Genomic DNA, 23,665 nt, shown 5'->3' on the forward strand with positions numbered 1-23,665 from the left:
AAATTGCTTCTCCAAGACTTGGGACAGTAGTCATCTCTGGTTCTACTATAATGTATTGTGTTGATGTTAATAGTGTTATTTGCCTAAACAATTGTGCTAATTGATACTTCTATAGGTTCAGGATCTGTGCATACGCATTTGGATTCGCTCTTCCATGGTTGTGAGTGCTCTTAAAACCTTATTTAAGCCTTGAGCTTTGGTGGCTTCTCTGTTTTATTTCTTTAGACGGTTATAGTACCGGGGCTGGTCCATGCGGGTGGCTTCATGCTCTTGCCCAGAAATTATATGATATGAAAACCGATAGCTAAATCTGGTTTAGGATTGCATCAGTCGCAGACATTTTAGAACCTGAGGTTGCTTAAACTGTTGTTTAGATTAGTTTTTTGTGATTGAAGACCAGGGGTTCGCTTTTTTGAAACTTTGCATGATGTACCAGAATGCTGGCCACCTAGGTTATATATAAGTTGGCATCTAGACCTGGTTAAGTTCAAGCTGCTTAGGTCAGTGGTTGGGCAAATCCAGGTTCATAATTTGCTATCGACAGGTTCTTGATGAATTGACTTTGCTTGTTACATCAGAATTTACTTGATTTGTTTTGACTCAAGTTATACGAGTTAAATTAAGTATGCTTGCCCCGGAGGAGGAGAGGGAAAGATTTGATGTCTGGAATTAATCAAATAAAACATTTGTACAGTGGCCATTCAGTTTTTTCATATTCATATAGCATTGCAAATTAGCTCAATTTTTGCCACTTCATAATTTGCTCAATGTTTACCAAATGGCATCCATTAGAATTCCTTAGCGACCATTTGGCCAAATCCGTCTTTGCAAGTGGACCTTTTCTAACTTTAGCCAATAATGGACTTCTACACATAGGATGAAGCTTTCAGTTTGGGGCTTTTAATATTTGGGCAGTAGAACAAACGATATATAGAAACCGCGCACTGCTGACCTCTCTATTGGAGGTGTTTTCAATTCATTTATCACTGAGAAGGCACAAAGATGACATTTCTAAGAGACTCTCCTTGCTGCAGAAATACCAGCCCCAACTTGGATCAGTTTCAGTGCTTTTGAGGAAGAAAGCAGGGTGACATAGCAAATCATCGCCATCCGGAGCAGCGGTGCTGGACCTATGGCTGCAGCCACCTACCATCTTACTCGGCATCAATTTTTTCAACCCTTGTATGGTAACCATGAAACCATTCCCATCTTTCAGCCAAAACTTGAGTCAGGAGAGCCCCTTAGATCTTTACTTGGAACAATGTAAGTGAGCCATTTTTATGAACTGCAAGGACTGCATTTTGTTTGCAAACTTCTAATGCGCTGTAGAAGACATGATTCATTTCACATGAAGCAATGCATTGTCAAAAGTTTCCTTGTCCTCTTCGCTTCAGCAAAGACTTTTTCTAGTAAAAGTGAATACAATCATATGATATAAGCCCGTGTGGCAGCATCCCTTATAACTTGCAGAGCATAAAACACAGGATGATTCTTATATCCATTTGTAAAGCAATACAGTGTGTAAATACAAGGATTCGACAGTCTGATGTGAATTATACAGTGTCATATTTTCTAAGGCAGCATCGAACTCTCAACAGGAAGAGTAGAACTCGAAAACGATGAAATCGTATCCGGTTCCTCATAAAACTGTGTATAGTAGAGGTAGAATGAGAAAGAAAAAGTGTACATACGTCACAGGAATTGATTTCCGGAGAAGGCTTGAGCACAGTCAGCTTGACCTTCCTTCATGTGGAAAACCTTGACTGTAGAGAGGGAACTCGAAAAGGAAAGCTACCTTGAACCACAGTGGCAGTTTTCCATATACAAAAGGTGGCAATAGAACAAGAGGGCTGCAAGGGAAATAAATTATTAAAACAAGTTGCTCTTCTTGCTCTGTCAAATTATTTTAGTGTAATTCAACATAAGAAACCGAAGCTAAGGAGGCTGACCTTGTTGTGCTTTTGTAGAAACGGTACTCTGCTTCCGACCGGAAACGCTTATCAGCTGATTTCTGCTTTCAGAAATGAACCACGATCAAAATTATTATATTCAAAGACATGGTAAATCAATGCATACCATAAACCATTTAGAAGACAAGCGCCAAACCTCAAGTAGGGGGATGCCGCTAACAAACAGAAGCAACAGAGTCAAGAATATAGGTCCAACAACTACCAGCCATTCTGCACCTTCTAGAACAGGAGTAGAAGCTACAAATATTCCCCACCATAGGAGAATCTGTAAATGCATCAAAAATCATATAGGATGCTACAAAGAACTATAGCAATTTGATAGAATGCATGAACATGTATGAAATTTTATGTTTCTCAAGAAGAGTCATTTATGCACATAGACAAAATTCATCAACTAAAAACTTTGTTAAAAATGAATAAAAATATAAAGTGAGAATGGAGAAGTAAATGCAATCCAGAGCTTCAACCACCATTGCAATTTTGCTAGAAGGCAGGCTACAGTACCAATTTATGCAAAAAAAAGTGTAGCATCAAACAACTTGAGAAATATAAAAATTTAAATCGAAACAAAGATGCGAACATGTCAACTGGTTGAGAAAAAACATTGAAGCACAATATGATGCTGTCAATTATATGGATCGACATTGATAACATAGTAGCTGGGTGTTTCTTATGGTCTGCCCAATTTTAAATTAGCTTTTGAAACAGTCACCCTAAAGCCAACATTGAAAAAACATGAAGAAAATCTGGGTCCTAGAATGTTGAATCAAACACAATAAGAGCAGTAAAAAGGAAGTTAAATGATAAAAGATAACTGACCTCACCAAAGTAATTTGGGTGACGAGAATATTTCCAAAGTCCTACATTGCACCATTTTCCCCTATTAGAAGGAGAATTCTTGAACATCAATTTCTGCTGATCAGCAGTTGCTTCAATAGATAAGCCCACACCCCACATTATCCAACCAATGATATCTTGAGGTTTGACAGATGGATTTCTATCACTGGCATTCACAATTGTGAGAGGCAAGCTAACAGTCCACACCCAGACAGCCTGTTATTAATGAGGGTTAATGGTAATACCTTATTGGCCTTTCAGAAATGGTAAATTCTGAACAATGTGTGTAAGTACATGTGATTGAAAACCTGGATTATCCAAAAAACTGCCAACTTCACCAAATTGTTACGCATTCTGTCAAAACGGCGGTCCTCCCCCCACTGCAGGATCCTATTTTTCACCAGAAAATATGAAAAACATAACTAGAATTTGTAGAAAGAGAAGTAAAAATATCCAGAAAAATTGCATTAGAATGAGAAACAAGTTACTGAATTATAAAAACTATCTATCTAATATGCTAAAAAGGATCTCTTTGTTTTTTTTCTTTTTTGGGGTTTGCCAAGGTAATTTAATGTGGTTTAAATAATGAATGTGTTACTACTTTCTTAGTTTATAGCATGCTTGTTGGCAGGCTTTTGTCAAAGGAGATTGTTCCTCAATCTAGTTGGATAAAGTCTCTTCAAAATTTATTATTTATGAAGTAGTATACAAATATATAAGGCAACCAATTATCCTTTCATTCGAATAATGGCGTTTATTCTTAACTGCTCGTTATCTTTTAATTCACAGTTTTGACATGTGTTATTTGGCATGAAACCTTATGAAATTGACTAGATTCCTGATGATAGGCTTGCCATCTACTTTTGCAAATCAGTTTAATAGTCAAAATTGCAAACATACCCTTCATCAGACATATTAGCACAATAACACTGATCATTTCTATCCATTTCGAAAGTAACCTAACACCACATTTTCCTCAAGTTCACAGGCATCCTAGTCCAACTCAGGCATCATCGATCCCTACAGATCAACCCGATAATTTGCTTGATACTCTGGTAGTAAATTGATAGAGCCACCATGAGACTGGTCCACGCTTTCAGAAACTGGGAGAACTATTGTATTCTCCTAAACCAAATTTATACATAAAGCTAAAGTGTCCACATATCTGACCATGCAATGCGACCTTTTCTTTCTTGTTTTCTCTCTTATTTCTTCTCTTCTTTCTCTACTATATTTTTTATTTTCATTATTTTATTGCATCAATATTGTTCCTCGCAGTCATTTCTCTTTTACTTTCATAAGTTGAAGTTGATTGTCTGATGTTGTCTTTGAATTCAACTTTCAGCACAAATCATCTATAAAAATAAAGATTTGTTTAAAGTTAGATTGTCAATCGTAATTTTAATTACATCTGAATTACAAGCTTCATCCTCGACAATCACATAACAATAAGTTCCATATTTGATCGCAGTTCACTTCCAATGAGCATTCTCATAAACCAACTGTGCCATGGAACAACACCAAGGAAAAAGTCTATGTACTAAAGCACAAGGAAAGGAGATTACCAAGGAGAAAGTCTATGTACTAAAGCACTAGAAAAGGAGATTACAGTACTCTAGGGATATCAGAAAAAGTTTGCAGGAACCAGCACTCATTGAAATTTATGACCACTAAGCTCCAGAAATTAATGAGACAACCTATGACTGTTATCAGGATTACCATGTGATGATGTTTCAAGGAAATGAGACATATCAGGAATCCATGTGCAGGAATTATTTTTTAAATGAAAAATCAAGTATGAAACTGATCCAAGCAATGGGATCAACTTTAAAGATGCAGACCCTACATAGAACAGACTACAGAGCATACTGATTTTGTGATGTTCAATAAGCATACCTCATCAATAAAAATAGTCCCAAGCGAAGTCCCCAAAGCACCACAAGCATTGTCAATACAATCTGTAATCCAGAACTACAAGTTTAGATAGATGACTTTACACATTACAAAAGAGAATTATTGTCATGAAGATACATTTCGAGTTTATCAATCACATAACTTATTCAGTTAATATATATGGCTGAAAGAGGGCAGGTTAATGTAAATTAATTTGCTGAGTTGAAATAGACCCTTTAAGAATTAATATGTTTACCAATTTAGAAAACTATAACTACATTCTCTATGCTAAATTATACCACAAATTGATTACTACAGACATAAACTGAAGAGCTACAGTAATAGCTGATACTTCAAATAAAACCAACTAAGAGATTACTAATTGATTTTAATGTTTAAGGAACTGAACAAATAAAATATCTGTGCTGAAATGCTATTGAAGTATGCTGGAACTACCACTCTCCTAGACAGGACGGACTTTACAACAGCATCAGTATGATTCCAATATGCTGGCTAGACCCTTCATGGCTATAAGCCTTTTAAATTCTTCCTCACTTTCATTCAGGGTTTTGAATGGCATCAACTATGACATGTTGATTTACAGAACTTATGAACAAAATAAGTGTTAAAGATGTTTTCCAATAGAACTAAAGTCACAACAAAAGGCTAAAGATGCACATAAAATTTAAAAATAAAAAGAATAATCAATTTGCACTAAATGATGATATGAGAAGATGTGTGGAAGATTTGAAGAAAAAGCTAGACAAGGCGAGTTATATAATTGCAGCAAATCATAAGACCTGCTATGACACACCCATCCTCAACTAGCGACAACTTAATGATTCACAGAAAGAATGAAATTCTTGATTTAGCCTACATTTATTTACATTCATGTATCCATTAGATTGTTGTCAATGTAAAATCACCATAATAAACAAGTTAAAATTACTTGAGATTATGTACCTGAAAAGTTATGAAGGTGCATAATGCGAGTTTCATGACTAAGAAATCAGATGTTGATGTTTCATTGGGTCTTCTATACTGTAAGACTGATGTGTTAGAACCAGGATGAAAGAAGTCAGATGTCGATGTTCCTTTGTTTCTGTTATACTGTCAGACTGACATGTTGGAATCAGGATCCTTGTTAATGTCCAACTATATAATTAAAAAGTCTAAATGCCTATGGGAGGAAAAATACTGTTGACATGGACTTGGACACAGCATTATTTTCCAAGAGTTGGAAAACAAATTATGCTCCAAAAAGATCGGACAATTACACGAATGGGTACATGCGTAAACAAAGGTACGTATATGCATGCATGCCTCTAAGCAGGTACGCATACATATGTATATCTACTTAGGGTTCAGGTCCTCTGAACTAACATTTTTGGTAGGCAAAAATTCTTGATCAAGAAATTCCTATAACAAAAATGACATCAGGTTCATGATGCTTGATTTTTCTCAGCAAATGCAAATAAAATTGCAAGTTAAATATTGGTTTTGCTATCTTCAGATTGAATGAAATTCCATGCATCTTCTAGGATTCCTGAATGACAGACAGATTACTCGTCAAGAAAATAATTTACTTAAGATATTACTGGTATATATTACGGTAAATAGAAGAAAACAGAAACTAATTAACATGTAAGAGCTCTTGCATTGACTAGCTATCTATGAATGCTATTTTTCTTTCCAGTAGTCAAGGAGATATGGTCTGGGTTAAGAATTGTTACACACTATATAACTTAATAATGTATTAGGTGGACCATGGTTGAACTAATTTGAATTTTAAACTTTTCGCATCCGGTTAATGACAAATATCTGTCCATGTTTTCTCATTCTAACCACTGATTAAATTAAAAACACTAAGAACAACTCGTTCTACTTACATACAGTGGGAAAGTTACAAATTGCCAGACTATCCAAATAAACAATCAATCCACTAGAAAAAACAAGAAAGATCTTTAATGGCGCATTGACAAGACTTATGCTAAAGATGATTAGAGCCTAGAAATGTCAACTAAAACAATGCAGGTTCTCCAATTTAAGCAAGATAAGGGGGCACATGCTTCTATTGAAATGCAAGTGCATAATTTGTTGACCAAGTAATTCCTTGTTGTTTTACTGATATGATACTACAACATTTTTAGGATACATATAACAACGATGAGTGGTCGTACCTGTCGGAAATGCCATGCTCCTTTTAAAGCAAGAGTTAATATACCAAGGACAACAAAATTTGTGCTACCTGGATAAAGCAGAATAACATGAAATCATGAAATAAAGCAGCATATTCAAATGCAGTAGCAAAAATTATACAACCCAACCACTCGGATTCAGTTCTTCAGATAAATAAATGTTTCTGGTTCTTTGAGTCATTATGAAACAATAAAGATAAAGGGAACAATAATTTCACTTCATCTGCTACAGTATCATATCTTATCCATCTCACCCTCTTTAATAAGACCAAGTCCAGTCATAGAATATCTATTAGGCTCCTCCTGGCCTGGTCTAGGTTTATCTCGATCATATCATTCCTCCAGATCCACTAGTCCATAGGACACTGTCCCATCTTAGTCCTATATGGATCTCATAAACTCAAAGTGGATATGAAAAATGAGAGAAACAAATCAACAATATCTCTTCAATTTTCTTTTCATACTTTAATTTGTCAGGTTGCCTTCTCAATGCAGTAACAATGAGCCTTTAGACTCAACAAGTGTTTTTTCTTCTGCTCTTTTTAGTTTTACTATAATCCACTAAAAATGCTTAGTGTGGTTCGTCGGATGTTGTTACCATATTGCAGTTCTTTATAGGATCTTTTGTTTCCTAAGAATAATAATAAAGGCAGAATGCACACATATTTCGTTTTGAGTATATCGAACAGAAAATGAAACTCTACTAAGTCAACATAGTTCATGTAAATGCTCTGAAGTCCCGAATCTTATATCTATACACGTGGAATTGTCGAATTAGGGGTGCCAGGAGAGGGTTACAACCAAACAAAAAAGGAAAAAGGAAAGGAAAGGAAAAATAAATAACCTCGATTTATATTCATGTTCTTTTAGAGGAAACACAGATATGGCGAATATTAGCAGTCTACAAGATTGTTTGAAACATATAAGAACATAGCTTACATCTGTCCTTTTATTTTGAACAAAAACAGATAATAGTGAGACCTGGTGAAGCCTGAGTTGTCTCCACTATCTGTTTTGAGCAAATGAATGCGTGTTTCAACATTCTAACTGGTATCTCTATTTGTATATTATATTCACCACAAGGAAAGAGGCATAGACACGAATTATCATTAAACCAACACCTGATCAATATCTGATAGGTTTTCAGCATAACTAGAACAGGGTTTTCATGAGCAGACTTTCGTACAGTTATAAAACCAAAAGATCGCAGTCAATTAAAAAAAAAAAAAAACAATGCCACAAGAAAGCAAGGAATTTAATAACATATAAACATAAACATCTGTAAATTAAATTATCTAAAGAACCAGAGATGGTGCTCATTTTCCAGCAATTACAGGAGCATAAGGACTTATAATATACATTAGATGCGCAGAGAAAAGGAGAAAAGGGAAGAATATATTTACCAGCAAAGTCAGTGACCTTGTCAAACCTAAGCAACGCGGTGACGACGAAGAATACCAGCTGATATCCAACCTATCAATCATGAAAAAGATGAGGATTAGAAGAAGATACCGTGAAGAGAGAGAGAAAGAGAGAGGGAGAGAGATACCGTGACGAGGGCGGTGAGGGCCAAGAAATGGGAGTCGACGACAGTCCCCATTCTCATCCCCTACGGCGAGCCCGAAGGGTAACGGTAGGTGCTGCTACATGTTCTAGGGTTAGTTTTGCACTTTTATTCGCTTCCATGGATTCATGTGGTTCGAATTTGTACACGAAGGATCCTTCAATTACAAAAAGGAAGCTCACAAAATGAAAAATAGGGCACCGTTACATGCTAACCTAGCGACCATCGTTTGATTATACTACTTTTCTTCAAATATTATCAATTGGAGAAGGCATTGCTTCGAATTGAGAAAATTAATTAACAATTATCATTTAGAGGATCTATGTTCGGTAGAATGAGTGCCACATACGGTCGCTATATGATGGTGTCAAATATTTTTTTTCAAGCTACTTGCTTTTTTTTGTTTTTTTTAATACAGATGGTCCATAGAACAAAAATGCTAAAAACAGCATATCGAAGATTCACACAAATATAAATAGAAGATAAACAGCGTACATAGTGAGGACCGGCTTGCATCTCTATCCCGAATTGTAAGGAACATCGTACGCATCCGCTTGAAGAAAACACGGCAGCTCAGAAGGAATTGAAGCTCCCTTGTGTTTGATAAAATTTTCTTGAAATATAGTTAGGCAATTCACTCTATTTTTAATGAAGTCAATTCCCCTGAGATAGTTTAGAAAGATTTAAATTATATAATAATTAATACAATTTTCATATTAAAAATTTACTCTTAATTGATAGCGATAATATGATTGGATATCTAAACATTTGAGTCCAATAACAAAAATAATTCTAAGAAGAAGTTAGAAGAAGAAAGATTGGTATTCATAATTCACTTGAAGTTTTAAAAAATTAGGGATCTTTGGGTGGACTTAAAATAGATGTTTTCAATGTGCATAATTTGTTAGATTGTACTGTTACTAAAAATTTTACATATATGACAGACATAAGGCACATGAGACTCCATAGTTCATTCTCATTATAGGTTAGTTAGCTACTAAAAATATATCCCATCAAGAGATTAGTCAAATTTTTATGATTATATTGATACTTGTAGTGAAAAGTACTTGGTTGTTTAGAAAAAAGGGGAAGAGTTACAATAGCATTGTCCAGTGATGCAACTTAGGGTCATTACGCCGCTAAAATACATCCCTGATGGTGTATCATATTCTTTTTTTTTTATGGTGAAAATTTTATGCCTTTTGTAAAAGTGAAAATTTTAATTGGATCAGATCCACTGTTGAGTTGGTGAACCAGTCTTGAAGCAACACGTATAAATATACGTGCACCATGCTATTTTTCTCACCAGTGGGCTTGATTCAACCAATAATTTTTGCTTTGAGCAATGACATGATATCAAAAGTTGAACGAATGCCAATCTGCAGATCTCCGCACCCTCATCCCCAAAACCCAAGCCAGCCCTCATGGTCATTTGGCAGAACCATCTCTTCCACTTTCTCTACGTCCCTGCACAAAAGATGGACCCTCTTGATTAAGTCGTAAGCTATCGATTCGTGATCTCTGGAGAGAAAAAGCCACCGATTCGTGATGAATTAGTAAAATTAAGAAGGCGGACTTGGTGTTTGCTTCAAAACGGGTCTTGACGTGCTCGAAGGCGACGTCGACGGCGAGGAAGGCAGCCCAAGCAAGCCCTGCACCGAGGCCAATCCGTCTGGCTTTATCTCAATTCTACGCATTAACTAATTTTTTATGTTTCAATCTCATCAAGAAAACTCGCGTTCAGACTTTACAACATCTGGTCTGTGGTTGGTACGATCTTAGGAATATTAAACAACTTGATAAATTCTAATAAATTTATTCAGGGAATCAGTCAGATGCTACTGATGAAGGTTTGTCTATGCTGCCTGTTTCTTTGGGCTTTGGCCATAAGTCCAGACATCATATTGGTTGCTGCCAAAATCTTTCAGGGGCTCAATCTAGCTAGGCCTGCCACATTGCAATGCAAAGTTCTATCAACACAAGTTTTTATCCTTTTTTGCAGAAGGAAAAAGAACTGCTTTTTTGGAAGCGGGGAGGAAGGAACAAACCTATTCCCGCATAACAGCCCCTATTAGGCTCCTACCCGTCAGGAGAATATTCGATGCGGGCAGAAATAACTGTATGTTGGGCACGTCGACCGGTTTTACTCATACCCATCCATAGGCTCAACTCGTTATCCCTCTGGACTCCGACACGGCTATCCTCCGTGTGAATACGTCACATAAGCCCTTCTAGACCTAGTATCCGAGCAGGGAGCATCCGGTCTCCACAATTTAATCGATGCCCGTATATTTCGAACTCGGAACCACTTGGTTGGAAGTAAGGTCCAATTCTGCATAGTTGTTGTGGCTCTTAGGGCTTGTTTGCTGGCCACAGGGCACAAGCATACACTGCTTGACGCCTATCTGCTTGGAGAACGAGCAGGCCCACTGCAACAGATCTAAGCTCTGTCATGTCCCAAGCACTGCACCGGTCTGTTTTACGTAATTGGTAGACCAACTGCCGACAATTGCAGTGGCCAGCTAATGGTTGTTGCAGCCTCGCTTTCCATGGGCAAAGAAAGGCATATGCTTTGCTCAACCTACCTTCCCTCTCAATAATGCTCGAGAGGGACCTCCTACGTTGTCTTGCCACAGGAGAAGTTGGTACGCCAGCTGATCCGAAGATGATAATTTCCTTTAAAAAGCAAAAAGCCCAGTGGTGATTCATGAATTGATCTCCCAAGGACACAGAGGTACACAACATTTGTCTTCAGAAAATATGGCTGCGTACTGCTGGAAAGATGACAACTAAATGAAACACCAGCTTCATTACTAATTAAAGAGAGATAGTAACAAGAACTTCCACTCTACAAGCACCTCAATTATCTAGACAATCATAAATAACTGGTAGACGTCATACGGTGGAACACTCATCAGGCTAGCAGACATATGATGGACGCTGACTGAATAATAGGAAGTAACACCATCGCATAGAAAGCAGAATTATAAGAGCATAATCATATAGAGTACCCCTCCCATCCGTTCCTCAGTTTTCAAGCTGCACTTCTTCCTCATCCTCATAGTCAATCTCCTCTTCGGCAGTGGCATCCTGATACTGCTGGTACTCCGAGACCAAATCATTCATGTTGCTCTCAGCCTCAGTGAATTCCATCTCATCCATTCCCTCCCCTGTATACCAGTGCAAGAAGGCCTTCCTCCTGAACATGGCTGTGAACTGCTCGCTCACCCGCCGGAACATCTCCTGGATCGATGTCGAGTTCCCGATGAACGTGGAAGCCATCGACAGGCCCCTCGGGGGGATGTCGCACACGCTTGACTTCACATTGTTGGGGATCCACTCGACGAAGTAGGAGGAGTTCTTGTTCTGCACGTTGATCATCTGCTCGTCCACCTCCTTGGTGCTCATCTTCCCCCGGAACATGGCGGAGGCGGTGAGGTAGCGGCCGTGGCGGGGGTCGGCAGCGCACATCATGTTCTTGGCGTCCCACATCTGCTGGGTGAGCTCGGGGACGGTCAGTGCCCGGTACTGCTGCGAGCCTCGGGATGTCAGGGGGGCGAAGCCCACCATGAAGAAGTGGAGGCGGGGGAAGGGAATCAGGTTCACGGCGAGCTTGCGGAGGTCGGAGTTGAGCTGGCCGGGGAAGCGGAGGCAGCAGGTGACTCCACTCATGGTGGCCGAGATCAAATGGTTCAGGTCCCCAACTGGAGTCCAAATTTAGAACACAAACAAGCAAATTAGTCGGGGGGTGGGGGGAGCGGACTAACGGGGACAAGCATCGAACAGGATTGAGAGGAGTTACAGCTTGGAGTGCTGAGCTTGAGGGTGCGGAAACAGATGTCGTAGAGGGCTTCGTTGTCGAGGACCATGCATTCGTCGGCGTTCTCGACAAGCTGGTGGACGGAGAGCGTGGCGTTGTAGGGCTCGACGACAGTGTCGGAGACCTTGGGGGAGGGGAACACCGAGAAAGTGAGCATCATCCGGTCCGGGTACTCTTCTCTGATCTTGGAGATAAGAAGAGTGCCCATTCCAGATCCAGTCCCACCACCCAGCGAATGGCACACCTGGAAGCCTGAGAACCAAGAGGTCCCGGAATAAGAAACCTGAGGGAAAGGGGAATTGGAGGGGACTGGAGGAGTAAACCCAAGCTAGAAAGAGAGGCAGAGAGACCTTGGAGGCAGTCGCAGTTCTCGGCTTCCCTGCGGACGACATCAAGGACGGTGTCGACGAGCTCGGCGCCCTCGGTGTAGTGGCCCTTGGCCCAGTTGTTGCCGGCGCCGGACTGGCCGAAGACGAAGTTATCGGGGCGGAAGATCTTGCCGTAGGGGCCGGTGCGGACGCTGTCCATGGTGCCGGGCTCCAGGTCCATGAGCACCGCGCGGGGGACGTAGCGCCCGCAGCTGGCCTCGTTGTAGTACACGTTCACCCGCTCCAGCTGCAGCGGCGAGTTGCCCGTGTACCGCCCGCTGGGGTCGATGCCGTGCTCGTCGCACACCACCTCCCAGAACTTGGACCCGATCTGGTTCCCGCATTGCCCCCCTTGGATGTGCAAGATCTCCCTCATTTCTCTCTCGATCTCTTCTCCTGCCGCTGGACGATAACGGAGCTCCGGCCCGGAACCCTTCTAGTTTCCAACGTTTTGCAGGGTTGCTTGCCCATTTATAGGAAGGGCTGCAAATATGGGACAGTGATCATGTGAGGGGTTATCAGGATATTAGACGGTGGGGATTCGTCCGACCTGGTGAGACGAGAGGTGGCCCATGAGATGGGGTTAATTATTGACGGTGGGTGGGTGGTTGATCTGGCCACCATGATAGACGGCTATCGGGACAGCGCGATTGGATGCCGGCGAGCCCCATAGTGGAATATTCGCTAATTAGCTGTAACTTAATCGCGAGGAAAGCGGCTGAGACTGACAGATTTGGACTGGCTGCCGGCAGCGCGACTGCACCTGAAATGATGGCAGCAGCCTGCCGGCGTTAAGCAAATCAGCTTTGCGGGGGTTCCCCCCGTTTCGTTGATGCTGGGCTAATAACCTGGACCCAGGTCTCTCTTAACGTGACGGACCGGAACCGGGCCTGACCCAAGAACAACATGTCGCAAAAATAACTTGAGCACATCAAGGTTGGATACGACTCGAGTTATTTGAGAATAATGATCCGAGGATCATCAATGATTTCATAAATATATTTACGTGAAAAAATTTTGGCAACACTTTCAGGGTGGGAATAGTGAATTTTCTCCTAAAACCTTGCCATCAGTCAGTTCAGGTCGTTATGATGATTATGACCTCTATGCTTCTTTAAATATTTTTCTATTTTTTCTCTCCAGAAAAAGATAGCTCGTGCAAACCGAATAAGAGGTTCTGAAAGGATGTATTCGATCAAGTACCAAAATATAGACCTAGAACTAGGTTAGCAAGTTGAAATATTTGGCAAACAAGTCGAAGTTATACCCAGTGAGCTGGCTCTCAAACCGAAGTTATACTCAGTGAGCTAGCTCTCAGACCGAGTATCAGGAATGCAAGTCGAAACAACAAGGGTGCAAGCTAAAATACCAAAGGTATAGGCTAAAGCTTCAAGGTGCAAATCGAATACCCGGGGTACAAACCAAGGAGAAGAGAGCTATCAACATAAGAATAAGGCCTTTAGTGAAGTCGAACTCAAGGAGAATGGCTAACCTACCGCTGCTCAAAATATAGAAAGAATGGTAGCACGATCTAGAATATAAAAGTATTAGAAAGGAGTTAACTGCAATGCGTCTAAATAGGACAAATATCAAAACAGAGCAATAACACCTATCTCACCGCAATCTAAATTATATGAGAAGTGGTAACATTTCAGAACTACTTACATAAGGACTGATCTGCTTGAATTGCAACCGACAAAGATGATAATAGCTGCAGAGATGGAGCAAGTGATCGCTTGAAATTTGCTCCATTAAAGATGAGATTTATCCTTTTTTTTCTGACTAAAAAAGATGGCATCAGAGAGTAAACAGCCATATTCAAGCTTCCTTTTTTTTTGTGCCCCTCAAACTTTTCCATTGTTAAATGGCAGAGACGAACATTTTGAAGGCATTGTGTACTACAACGGAATCAGGCGCTTCCTTACTTACCACAGGCACGATAAAATATCTCCAAGCAAGGATGCTAAAGCTTATTAGTTTCTCCACAGCCATACCGGAGAGGTGTGTACCATTAACATTCAGAACTCAACATATAACATAATACAATATACTAGTGAACACGTTGATTTGGGTCCTCCACTCCTTTCTCTAGAGAAGAATGGTACCAAGATCCCCAGACGTAAGGTACAACTGTGATCAACTAACATAATACACTCAGATGTTAACAAAAGTAAAGGAATAATAATCCATCCAGAAAACCACAATGGAAAATGACAAGGAAAAGCTTCAGCTTTCACTCCTGAAAGCAGTTGAAGTATTCAAATAGAAATGGATAAATAGTGGAAATAAGATAAGAGATAAGATGCCTTCACCAAACAATCCATTAGCAGTTAGTTTAAACTGACATCATCTGAAAAAAATAGTTCAATGTTTTTATTGTTTATTTTAACATTCAACTTGAAGGTGATCATTGGTCCTCTTCAAATAAATGAGCTGAAGGGCCAGACATGCATGCACCTCTCTTAATATCCTTCTACAAATTAATCATGTTATCAAAAGAAATTATGCATTTGAAGATAAAAATAGTTGGTACAGACTTGATCCTGAGCAAATCCCACCTCACAAAATTTGATCAACAAGCCACAGCTTGTAATATATCCAGCCTAAATATTATCTCTTCCATAAAGATCTGATGCCATTTTTTCACTTCTATAATACGCATCAAATGTGGCCACTACTGCTCCTCATATTGTCATGGAACATGGATTTCATCTAATTACTTTCCAAGCTTGAATTTCCAAAGCCAAATAAAATTTTAGGTCAGGAAGCCAGTCAGAATACTGTTGGCACGCACATGGAACAAGATTGCATCAAATGAATCATAAGCAACCAACTTAAAGACAGGAAAGAACCAAAGGATTGGAACATTAGAATGGAAATAAGTTCATTCCAGTGGACGTGGATTAAAGTCATGGCATCATTCAAAGTGTGCATGATCATAGGTAGACATATGTGCTCTAAACCCAATACTACAATTTCAAAATTGAAACATACAGCAGGAAGAGCATCCTGGATTCTCGAATAACATAAATTGCTTGAGATACACACTAAAATGTTCAGCAAGACTGAAAGAGATGTTCCGATTGATTGTTTGTTCGATTGATTGATTGATTTTGTGGGTGTGGGTGTGGGTATGACAGAGAGAGCAAAAAATCTTTTCTATTTTGAAATAAAGATCATATAGAACTGCACAAGGATTTGGATTCTTTATAAAGAACAGAAGGATTATATAACTATAAAGATAACGTAAAACTGATATCAAAAATAAAGAAAAAAAGAAAGATAACATAAGTTAGGCCAAGGAATATGCAAAAGGTCACAAAAGTCACTTAACAATAGCATGAAGAGTTGCATTGCTGCTTTGAAGTCCAAATAGTCCCACAAACATCTCTAAGCTTGACCGAGCGAGCGAGCAAGAGAGAGAGAGAGATGAGAGAGAGAGAGAGAGAGAGGGTTGATCTTGATCAAAGAAAATAAGGTGACTTATCTTTACATCAAAATTTATAATTTGATCCCATTAAGGGTAATAAACTAGTATACCAAACAACAATAAGATAGGAAAGATGAACTTACTTGAACAACATCTGTTCTATAAGCTGGTATAACCGTTTCTATTGAGTGATAAAGCTACAGCCAGAGCCATAGGTGATCAATGGCAAAGGATCATTCACATCCAGTGTTCCACAGGATGGGACGGTTGATAGGTTGCAGGGAACAGATTGATCACTAATATCAAAGAAAAAGATAGTATCATTCAATTTAGAATAAAACCAGGCATCAAGCCATTATAACTGGAGAAACAGATTTGATACCATATATGCATTTGAAGAGAATTCAAAAAAAAGCAGAATGATGTAGAAAAGGTTGCACCACAGAGAATGATAATAGCAAAAATGGTTCTAGTTAAAATGGTCATTCGGACTTTCATGCAAAGAACCTTGAATAGGGTTTAATTGTAGCAGATAAAAAACGTAAAATTAGTGTTTTCATTTTTGATATTTATAGCTAAAAATACCAGAAACACTATGGTTACCACCAATTCTTGTCGGGAATCAAGCCTACGCATCGCATGAGACTTTCAGTCTTTCCTAAAGAAAAGCAGAAGTAGGAGAGTAGAAGAGGAAAAAGGCATATCAAAGTTGTCTAATTCAAGTATATTGGATTATTTTGTTATTCTTTGGTGGTGTCACTTAGACAGGAGACAATGGCTCCAGAGGTGGGGTGTTGTGAGCAAAATCACTTGGTCGAAGAGCTAAGCATCACCTAATCAAGGAATTCCAAGCTTTTGTTAGGGAACCCAATTTTCAGAAATACAAGGTCACCTGAAATCATTAATTTTGGTTTTACCTATATCATATAAAAACAGGCCTACATTTTTACCCAATCATTCATGATCTGAAAACGCAATCATATGAGCAACCACCATAAACAGTCTTCACTACCCACCGCAAATGCGTGCCTACACCATCACTTGCTCACTCTCTTACATACCCATGGAATACAGTAATTTTTATAAACTTTTTATCCATCATAATAACTCCATCCACTAAAGTGATCATTCCTTTAAGCTTAGGTGACGACTTCATAGTCATTTCGTGGTGACAATTATGCCAATCCTGTCAACTTTCTTTTTCTTTTTTAATTAATTCCTTCAACTCTCAAGTTTTCCTTTCATATGTTCCCTCGGTTCCTTTGAGCTTCGTATCTAACATGCACTGAGTACGACTATCAACTGCATGTGCATGTCTAAGTGTCAAATCTTAGGAGCCAGAATCTTCTTCTTAGGGTAACACACCTGCTTCGATATCTTCTCAGAATCTCGAACCTGCACCGCTTCCTAAGCATTTTCTTGTTAAAAATGTTTCTAAAATATTTGCTTCCATGCATCCACAAATGCACCCACTCCCAATTATGGCAACCAAGTGTCAAATCCTTCAAATGTATAAAATTTATTTTTGCAGATTCATACACATGTTAGACCATATCTATGTCAGGTAAAGCAAAGGACCCTGATGTGAAATCAAGAAGGTTAGTCAGCTTAGAGAAAACCTACCTAATTCTTAAACAGTTTAAACTTCTAATGACCTAAGAGCCATCCTCCAAGGTTCCCATACTGAAGTCAATAGTTTAAGCTCGTGAAACCAATGGACTACCCTTTACAAAGAAGAAAGAAGAAAGAAGGTAGTTTTAACATAAAGAAACAAATTTATCTTTAAGGCATGAATTATAAGACACAGTCAAAACAAGGAATGCCCACTATCAGGAAGTTTGGAGTAGGCAAAACAAAGCTATTATGAGAACTGAAACCACAATTATGTAATGGTAAAAAATAATTTTTAAGTCTAGTAGATTACAGGTCAGGCCTCCTAATTACTAGATTTTATTTCTTAGAAATTAGAAGTAGATCATAACAATTACACTAACCACTCATTTTGAAGAGATACATCAAACCAAACAAACTCTGACAACAGAAAATGTTAGGGAAATGAATAATCTGTGTCATACCTTTTCGATTCAAGAGCAAATAAGCAAGTGACCCTTATGCTACTAAATCTTCAAAACTTTTATTAGGATCCTAAATAACACATGTGATATGTGATATGTGATATGCAAACAGTTAGTGATGATGCTAAGTGAAGAATGGCACTGGTTTGTTGATCTGTGATCATAACGGGCTGAGTGCATGAGGCAAGCTTGTCCTTCATATGCAGCCTTCAGCCCAGAGAGCATATTGATAAGTGTCCACTGGGTTAACGATATATGAAAATGTCAATCATATTGCATACTTCAGACCACTTAGAGAAAGTTGAAAATATTCTAACAAGATAATATCCATGAGCCATATAGCATTTCCAAGTCTCATAACACAGAATAGATCAAAATAACTCCTATTTTCTGCTAACCCAAGACAGAATAAATGTACCTTGGGACCAAGCAATTTTAAATGCCTTCTCCCAATCAAAAGGAGAAACATGAATGGCCATAAAAGCAAGAAGAATGAGATCACCGTATCCCAACAGCAGAAAAATCTGATATTTGGTCCATCATCAAGCTCCAGAGTCCCATTTCCATCAATTTCCATCAATGAGCAAAAACAGTATCATTTCGCCTTGGAGGTCTATCAGGAATTGCTCCTGGCTTGAATTTAGATGCCTCATGTCTGGCCAGCTCTGGTGGCACTGGACTGTTGCTCTGTATAAGCATCTGTTTCAGATCATAGAAAACATCAGTGTCCCCAAGAGTCAAAAACGTAGTCGCCACTCCCGTTTTTCCAGCACGCCCAGTCCTTCCAATGCGATGAGTGTACATGTCAATCGACGTTGGCATGTCATAATTAATAACGTGAGCAACATCCGGGATATCAATCCCACGACCTAGCACATCCGTCGCCACAAGAACATTGAACCGCCTGCTCCTGAATCCCTCAAGGCTGATCTCTCGTTGCTCCTGCGACTTCCCTCCATGGACAGTCGTCACCCTATAGCCCAATCTGTCCAAGTCCTTGGCCCTTAGATCCACAGTCTTCTTCGTATTGCAGAACACAATGGCCGTCTTGTCACCGAGGTCACTAAGCAGCTTCTGAAGCCTGGACATCTTCTCCGACTCCTTCAGCATGATCACATGCTGGGTAATGAGATCCGTGGTCTTTCCAGCTGTGCCAATTGTCACAACGACAGGGTTCCTCAAGTACTTCCTAGCGAGGCGCTCCACAGCTGGGGGCATGGTTGCACTAAACATGTAAGTCGTCCGGTAGATCTTCTTTTTGTCAAGCTCTTCATCCTCATTCTCAGGCTTCAGATTGCTGGAAGGCATTGCATCCAAGACACCAACAACCTGTGGCTCAAATCCCATGTCAATCATCCGATCAGCTTCATCAAGAACAACATAGTTGCACTGGTTGAGGACAGCATATCGTCGCTCCAAACAATCCAGAAGACGCCCTGGAGTGGCGATCACAACCTCGCACCCCCGCCTCAGCTTAAACCCCTGCTCCTCGATGGACTGACCTCCGACAATCGAGACCACCTTGATCCCCAGATAATGCGCAAACTTCACCGTCTCATCCTCGATCTGCTGTGCGAGCTCACGAGTAGGTGCCATCACCACTGCGTAGGGCCCCTCAGCCTCGTTCTCCTCGCTCATGGGCGGCAGCCTCGTGATATAGGTAAGCATGGGGAGGACAAAGGCGGCCGTCTTACCGGATCCAGTCTCGGCAATCCCAATCACATCGCGTTGCTGAAGGCCGAGAGGGATGGCGGCCATCTGGATGGGGGATGGTGTCTTGTACCCAGCCTTCTCCACAGCCTTCAGGAGCTCAGCGCTGAGCTTGCTCTCGGGCCAGCTCCGCATCGGGCGGGGGATGCGGGAGCCCTTGTAGGAGATGTTGAAGTCCTCACGGAATATACGCCAGTCGCGCTCGGTCATCTCCTCGAGCTGCTTCTCGGTCCAGTGGCGGTCGACGCGCATGTCGAAGGCATCATAGAGGTCTGCAGCAGCCTCCTTCTGGCGCCGTGCAGCGGCCTCCTCGGGGCGCTCCTCGATGCCCTCCTTGCGGCGGATCTCCTCGAGCGTATCCTTCTCCTGGCGGGCGGCGAGCTTCTTCTGCTCGCGGCGGTCGATGCCGGCGAGGAAGCCGCGGCCGAAGAGGAGGCGGGCCTCGTGGGGGTTCTGGTAGAGGGTGTTCATGTCGCGGGAGGTGTCCTCGGTGTTCTCCCAGTCGAAGGAGAAGCGGAACTTCTCGCTGGGCTTGATGACCCGCTTCTTGGGCTTCTTGGACCCCAGGTACTGCTCCTTGATGGAGTCTAGCTCCTTCTCCCGCTCCCGCTCCGCCAGCTTCTCGAGGCGTGCGCGCTCGCGGCTCCGCGCCTCCTCATCTCGGTCCCGGTCCCGGTCCCGGTCCCGGTCGCGGTCGCGGTCGCGAGCGCGGCGGTCGCGATCCCCCCGATCGCGCTCGCGCTCGCGGTCTCGGTCGCGCTCGCGCTCGCGGTCTCGATCGCGGTGGCGGTGGTTGGAATCGGGGGTGGAGGAGGGGGGCTCGGGCGTGGAGTTGGAGGAGGGGCGGTGGATTTGGTTGTGGAGGAGGTCTTGGGCGAGGCGGCGCTGCTCGGCGACCTCCTCCTCGCGGCGCTGGAGAGCGAGGCGCTGGCGCTCGGCCTTGGAAATGAAGACGGGCTTGACCTCCGTGGCGGAGGAGAGCTTGCGGTCCCGATCGTCGGCGGAGCGCTTCATGGCGTCGGGCAGGAAGGGAAGGAAGGGGAGAGAAGAGGGGAGGAGGAAAGGTCGCTTGGTTCGTCGCAGGAGGGGAAAGGAGGGTTCCAGAGAGATTGGTTTAGGGTGTAATCGTTCTCAGATCGGAAAACCCTTAACATTGTGGCGGTAGATCCTCGGATTTTCTTTTTTCACCTTTTAATTTTTTTTCCCCTTTGGATGGCAACATTAGCACTAATATTTCTTATTATTAAAATTTATGAATTTGACAAAACCATTCTCCGCAAACAAATCAACTCAGACATATTCAATAACATGTGTTATGGATAAACTTTATAATTTATTTATAGGTTATGCATGACTAATTTAGAAGTTCTGCGTTATAAACTGTTGGTACTTTATATGGTTGTTATTGATGTTTTTCTTTGCTATTAGTTTTCTGTGCATGAATATGCAATAAAAATAATAATAAGAGTCAATGATGATATAAATAGAAAAAAAATTATATATATATTTTTTGCATCACATATAATATTTAGATTCGATAGTTTGTAAATGAATCATCCAATGAGTACCCATTGCATGTTAAAGAAGTTTAATAATTTTTTATAATATGATATAAAAATAATTTTTCTACATATATCCACAAGATTCAATCAGAATCATATTTTTTTAATCAATAAAATATAAAAAAATTGAATTAAAGTTACAAGAAGTGGAAATTACATTGGCTATGTAATGTGAAACTAGATGAGCCATTTGTTATTATTCTAATAAGATAGGTTTAGGATTATAAGAATAATTGCACGTCTGAAAAATGTTCAATAAACAAACGAGCAAGTACGACAATAGGATCACAGTCTAAATATTTCTTTTTTGGATAGAGATGATAATCTAAGTTGTTGACAATTTAAACTAACAGGCTGAATTCTTTCATATCAAAAATAGAAAACCATGCACACATTAATTTGGTCTATAAAGGTCATTCTAAAAGGGTGTAGATTTGAGTTGTCCTATTGTTAAATCTACACTCAGGTTTTAAATGTAAGAAGGTGTCAAATGCCATTTCATATCTAATACGTTCGTAAAGGCAAGAAATCAAAAGAGGAGTATGAAGAGGTGGAGATGGAGGTAGAGGATATTATTTTTGTGAATGTTTTTCTTTCTTTATTACAAAGATGAGGGCTCTTTTGAGATGAATTCTTTTTGATAAATGTTTGTTTCCCCTTCTTTGCTTGGCTTAGCAATTGGGTTTTGGGATACGTAGCCATAATTTTTGGCATGGAATGTTCTATAAATAGCATTATAGTTAGTTCTTGAGAAAATAAGATTAGGAAATTGATCTATTGAGAATATCTTGAATAATCTGTGATGTGATTTTTATTCCTATATATAGCTAAAGTTAGGTATTATGCTCAATTAGATTTATAAGAAAAATATCAACCTAGTCACGTAGTATGTATGTATATACTGTGATTGTGTTCTCTATAACTTTATACAGAATTCATTAATTAGAGGCATTTAATGCATATTATGCACATGCATTTTCAAAAAGGAGAGAAACGGTAGAAAAATAAGAATGAAAATGGAGAGTCGAATGACAGTTACTCACTCTCTTAAGCACCTTCCTATCAAAAAAGAAAATAAAAAGAAAACATGATGGGGTTGAGGAGACGAGGGTTGCTCTTATGAAAAGTAGCATGCTAGCTTTCCTTTTCTACCAAACATAATAATTATCATACAGAGATTTCGTTTTTGTGGAGTTTAATTTAGCATATCTAATTCTTAAAGTTATCTTTAAATATAATTAACAATAGTTAGTGTTTATTTATCTATCATATATAATATAATATAAATCATAAATATATCTAACTATATTATTTATATATGCACGTATGTGTATGTGTGTATATAGATATACACATAATTACGAAAAGAATCATGGTAAGAAATCTTATCACCGAAAGATGTTAGCTCAAAAAATCAATTCATAATTCAACAAAAACAAGTAAAATTTATCTGCTAAAAAAGATTAAATAACATGAGAAAGGCTATCAGGCTGACTCTCTTAAAGAGAGTACAAAGGGAGATAGAATTTTGACATGCAAAATATTTATTAATTTTAGGTTAAAGCTAGAACGGAAAATACAGCATGTAACAAATACTGGCTTCATCGTTTATTATCCTGTTCTTTTTTCCAATTCTCAATGGTCTTCTCCATAATTTTCAGCGGCACCCATCTTTCTTCTCCATACTTGTTATATTAGATTAAGTCATACCCAACCCTTATCCTTTCAAGCGATCGTAACTGCAAAAGTTCACTTGGTTGCTCAGCTACTAATGATAAATTATCGGATACCTTTTTTTTTTTCAAATATTTGTAGAAGCTAGAGGTCTACCAGAAATATAAACAAGCTCAATGAAAATAAACCTAAAGCTTCAAACTTTTTTACAGTTACAAAGAAAATTTATTTTATTTTCTAAAATTTGAAAATTACTATTTGAAGTATCGGAATTCCTGCTCCTATGAAGGAACCTGATCGGTTTAACTTCTTTCAGAACTTTAATACTGGCAAGGCACTAGAAATTAAAGAGAAGAGTAGCATAAAATTTTTAATATAAAAACGTAGCGGCCTGCAAAACGAGCCCTTTCCTTTTTTTATACTCAAGAACGTATTTATTCTAAATTGGTTTAATAAATCTATTTCTATCCCAAAAATAATAAAAAAAAAAGGTCCGCGAGCTAGCCTTCGAGCTCTGGCAAAGTCAGAATTAACCTAAATCTCCGGTACAACTGCAAAGAGTTG

The 23,665-nt window shown here is 39.7% G+C and overlaps 3 protein-coding genes across 4 annotated transcripts; all 3 read right to left on the bottom strand.

Annotated features, from left to right (window-relative positions):
• Positions 1-1,464: 1,464 nt before the first annotated feature.
• On the bottom strand, positions 1,465-9,074 carry LOC103701854 (uncharacterized). Its single transcript, XM_008784061.6, has 10 exons — positions 8,958-9,074; positions 8,448-8,619; positions 8,302-8,371; positions 6,881-6,948; positions 4,704-4,765; positions 3,116-3,197; positions 2,790-3,023; positions 2,107-2,235; positions 1,950-2,011; positions 1,465-1,850 (listed from the first exon to the last, which is right to left on the bottom strand). The coding sequence occupies exons 2-10, from the start codon at positions 8,502-8,504 to the stop codon at positions 1,730-1,732; spliced, it is 885 nt and encodes a 294-aa protein (XP_008782283.2). The 5' UTR covers positions 8,505-8,619; positions 8,958-9,074; the 3' UTR covers positions 1,465-1,729.
• A 2,178-nt stretch (positions 9,075-11,252) lies between these two features.
• LOC103701855 (tubulin beta-5 chain-like) lies at positions 11,253-13,193 on the bottom strand. Its single transcript, XM_008784062.6, has 3 exons — positions 12,633-13,193; positions 12,265-12,534; positions 11,253-12,166 (listed from the first exon to the last, which is right to left on the bottom strand). The coding sequence occupies exons 1-3, from the start codon at positions 13,024-13,026 to the stop codon at positions 11,490-11,492; spliced, it is 1,341 nt and encodes a 446-aa protein (XP_008782284.2). The 5' UTR covers positions 13,027-13,193; the 3' UTR covers positions 11,253-11,489.
• Positions 13,194-15,001: 1,808 nt separating this feature from the next.
• On the bottom strand, positions 15,002-21,022 carry LOC103701856 (DEAD-box ATP-dependent RNA helicase 21-like). Of its 2 annotated transcripts, XM_008784063.6 has the most exons (3): positions 18,574-21,022; positions 16,224-16,376; positions 15,143-15,378 (listed from the first exon to the last, which is right to left on the bottom strand). In XM_008784063.6, exon 1 carries the CDS (start codon positions 20,877-20,879, stop codon positions 18,732-18,734), a length of 2,148 nt encoding a protein of 715 aa, XP_008782285.3. In that variant the 5' UTR covers positions 20,880-21,022; the 3' UTR covers positions 15,143-15,378; positions 16,224-16,376; positions 18,574-18,731. The 2 variants fall into 2 exon arrangements, with proteins under 2 accessions (XP_017697002.3, XP_008782285.3); XM_017841513.5 differs by having other exon boundaries at positions 15,002-16,376.
• Between the last annotated feature and the right edge of the window lie 2,643 nt (positions 21,023-23,665).

The sequence above is a fragment of the Phoenix dactylifera genome, chromosome 12 (assembly GCF_051530095.1).
Source record: "Phoenix dactylifera cultivar Ajwa chromosome 12, Ajwa_hap1_PhDact_Kaust_v1.1, whole genome shotgun sequence".
Classification (NCBI taxonomy): Eukaryota; Viridiplantae; Streptophyta; class Magnoliopsida; order Arecales; family Arecaceae; genus Phoenix; species Phoenix dactylifera.

Coding starts and splice junctions, on each gene's coding strand:
- LOC103701855 (XM_008784062.6), bottom strand. CDS start 13,026: ATGAGGGAGATCTTGCACATCCAAGGGGGGCAATGCGGGAACCAGATC. Junction 12,535..12,632: donor GAACTGCGACTGCCTCCAAG/GTCTCTCTGCCT, acceptor CTTGGTTCTCAG/GCTTCCAGGTGTGCCATTCG. Junction 12,167..12,264: donor CAAGCTCAGCACTCCAAGCT/GTAACTCCTCTC, acceptor TTTGGACTCCAG/TTGGGGACCTGAACCATTTG.
- LOC103701856 (XM_017841513.5), bottom strand. CDS start 20,879: ATGAAGCGCTCCGCCGACGATCGGGACCGCAAGCTCTCCTCCGCCACG.
- LOC103701854 (XM_008784061.6), bottom strand. CDS start 8,504: ATGAGAATGGGGACTGTCGTCGACTCCCATTTCTTGGCCCTCACCGCC. Junction 3,198..4,703: donor GGACTATTTTTATTGATGAG/GTATGCTTATTG, acceptor GGTGAAAAATAG/GATCCTGCAGTGGGGGGAGG. Junction 2,236..2,789: donor ACCCAAATTACTTTGGTGAG/GTCAGTTATCTT, acceptor ATGCATTTACAG/ATTCTCCTATGGTGGGGAAT.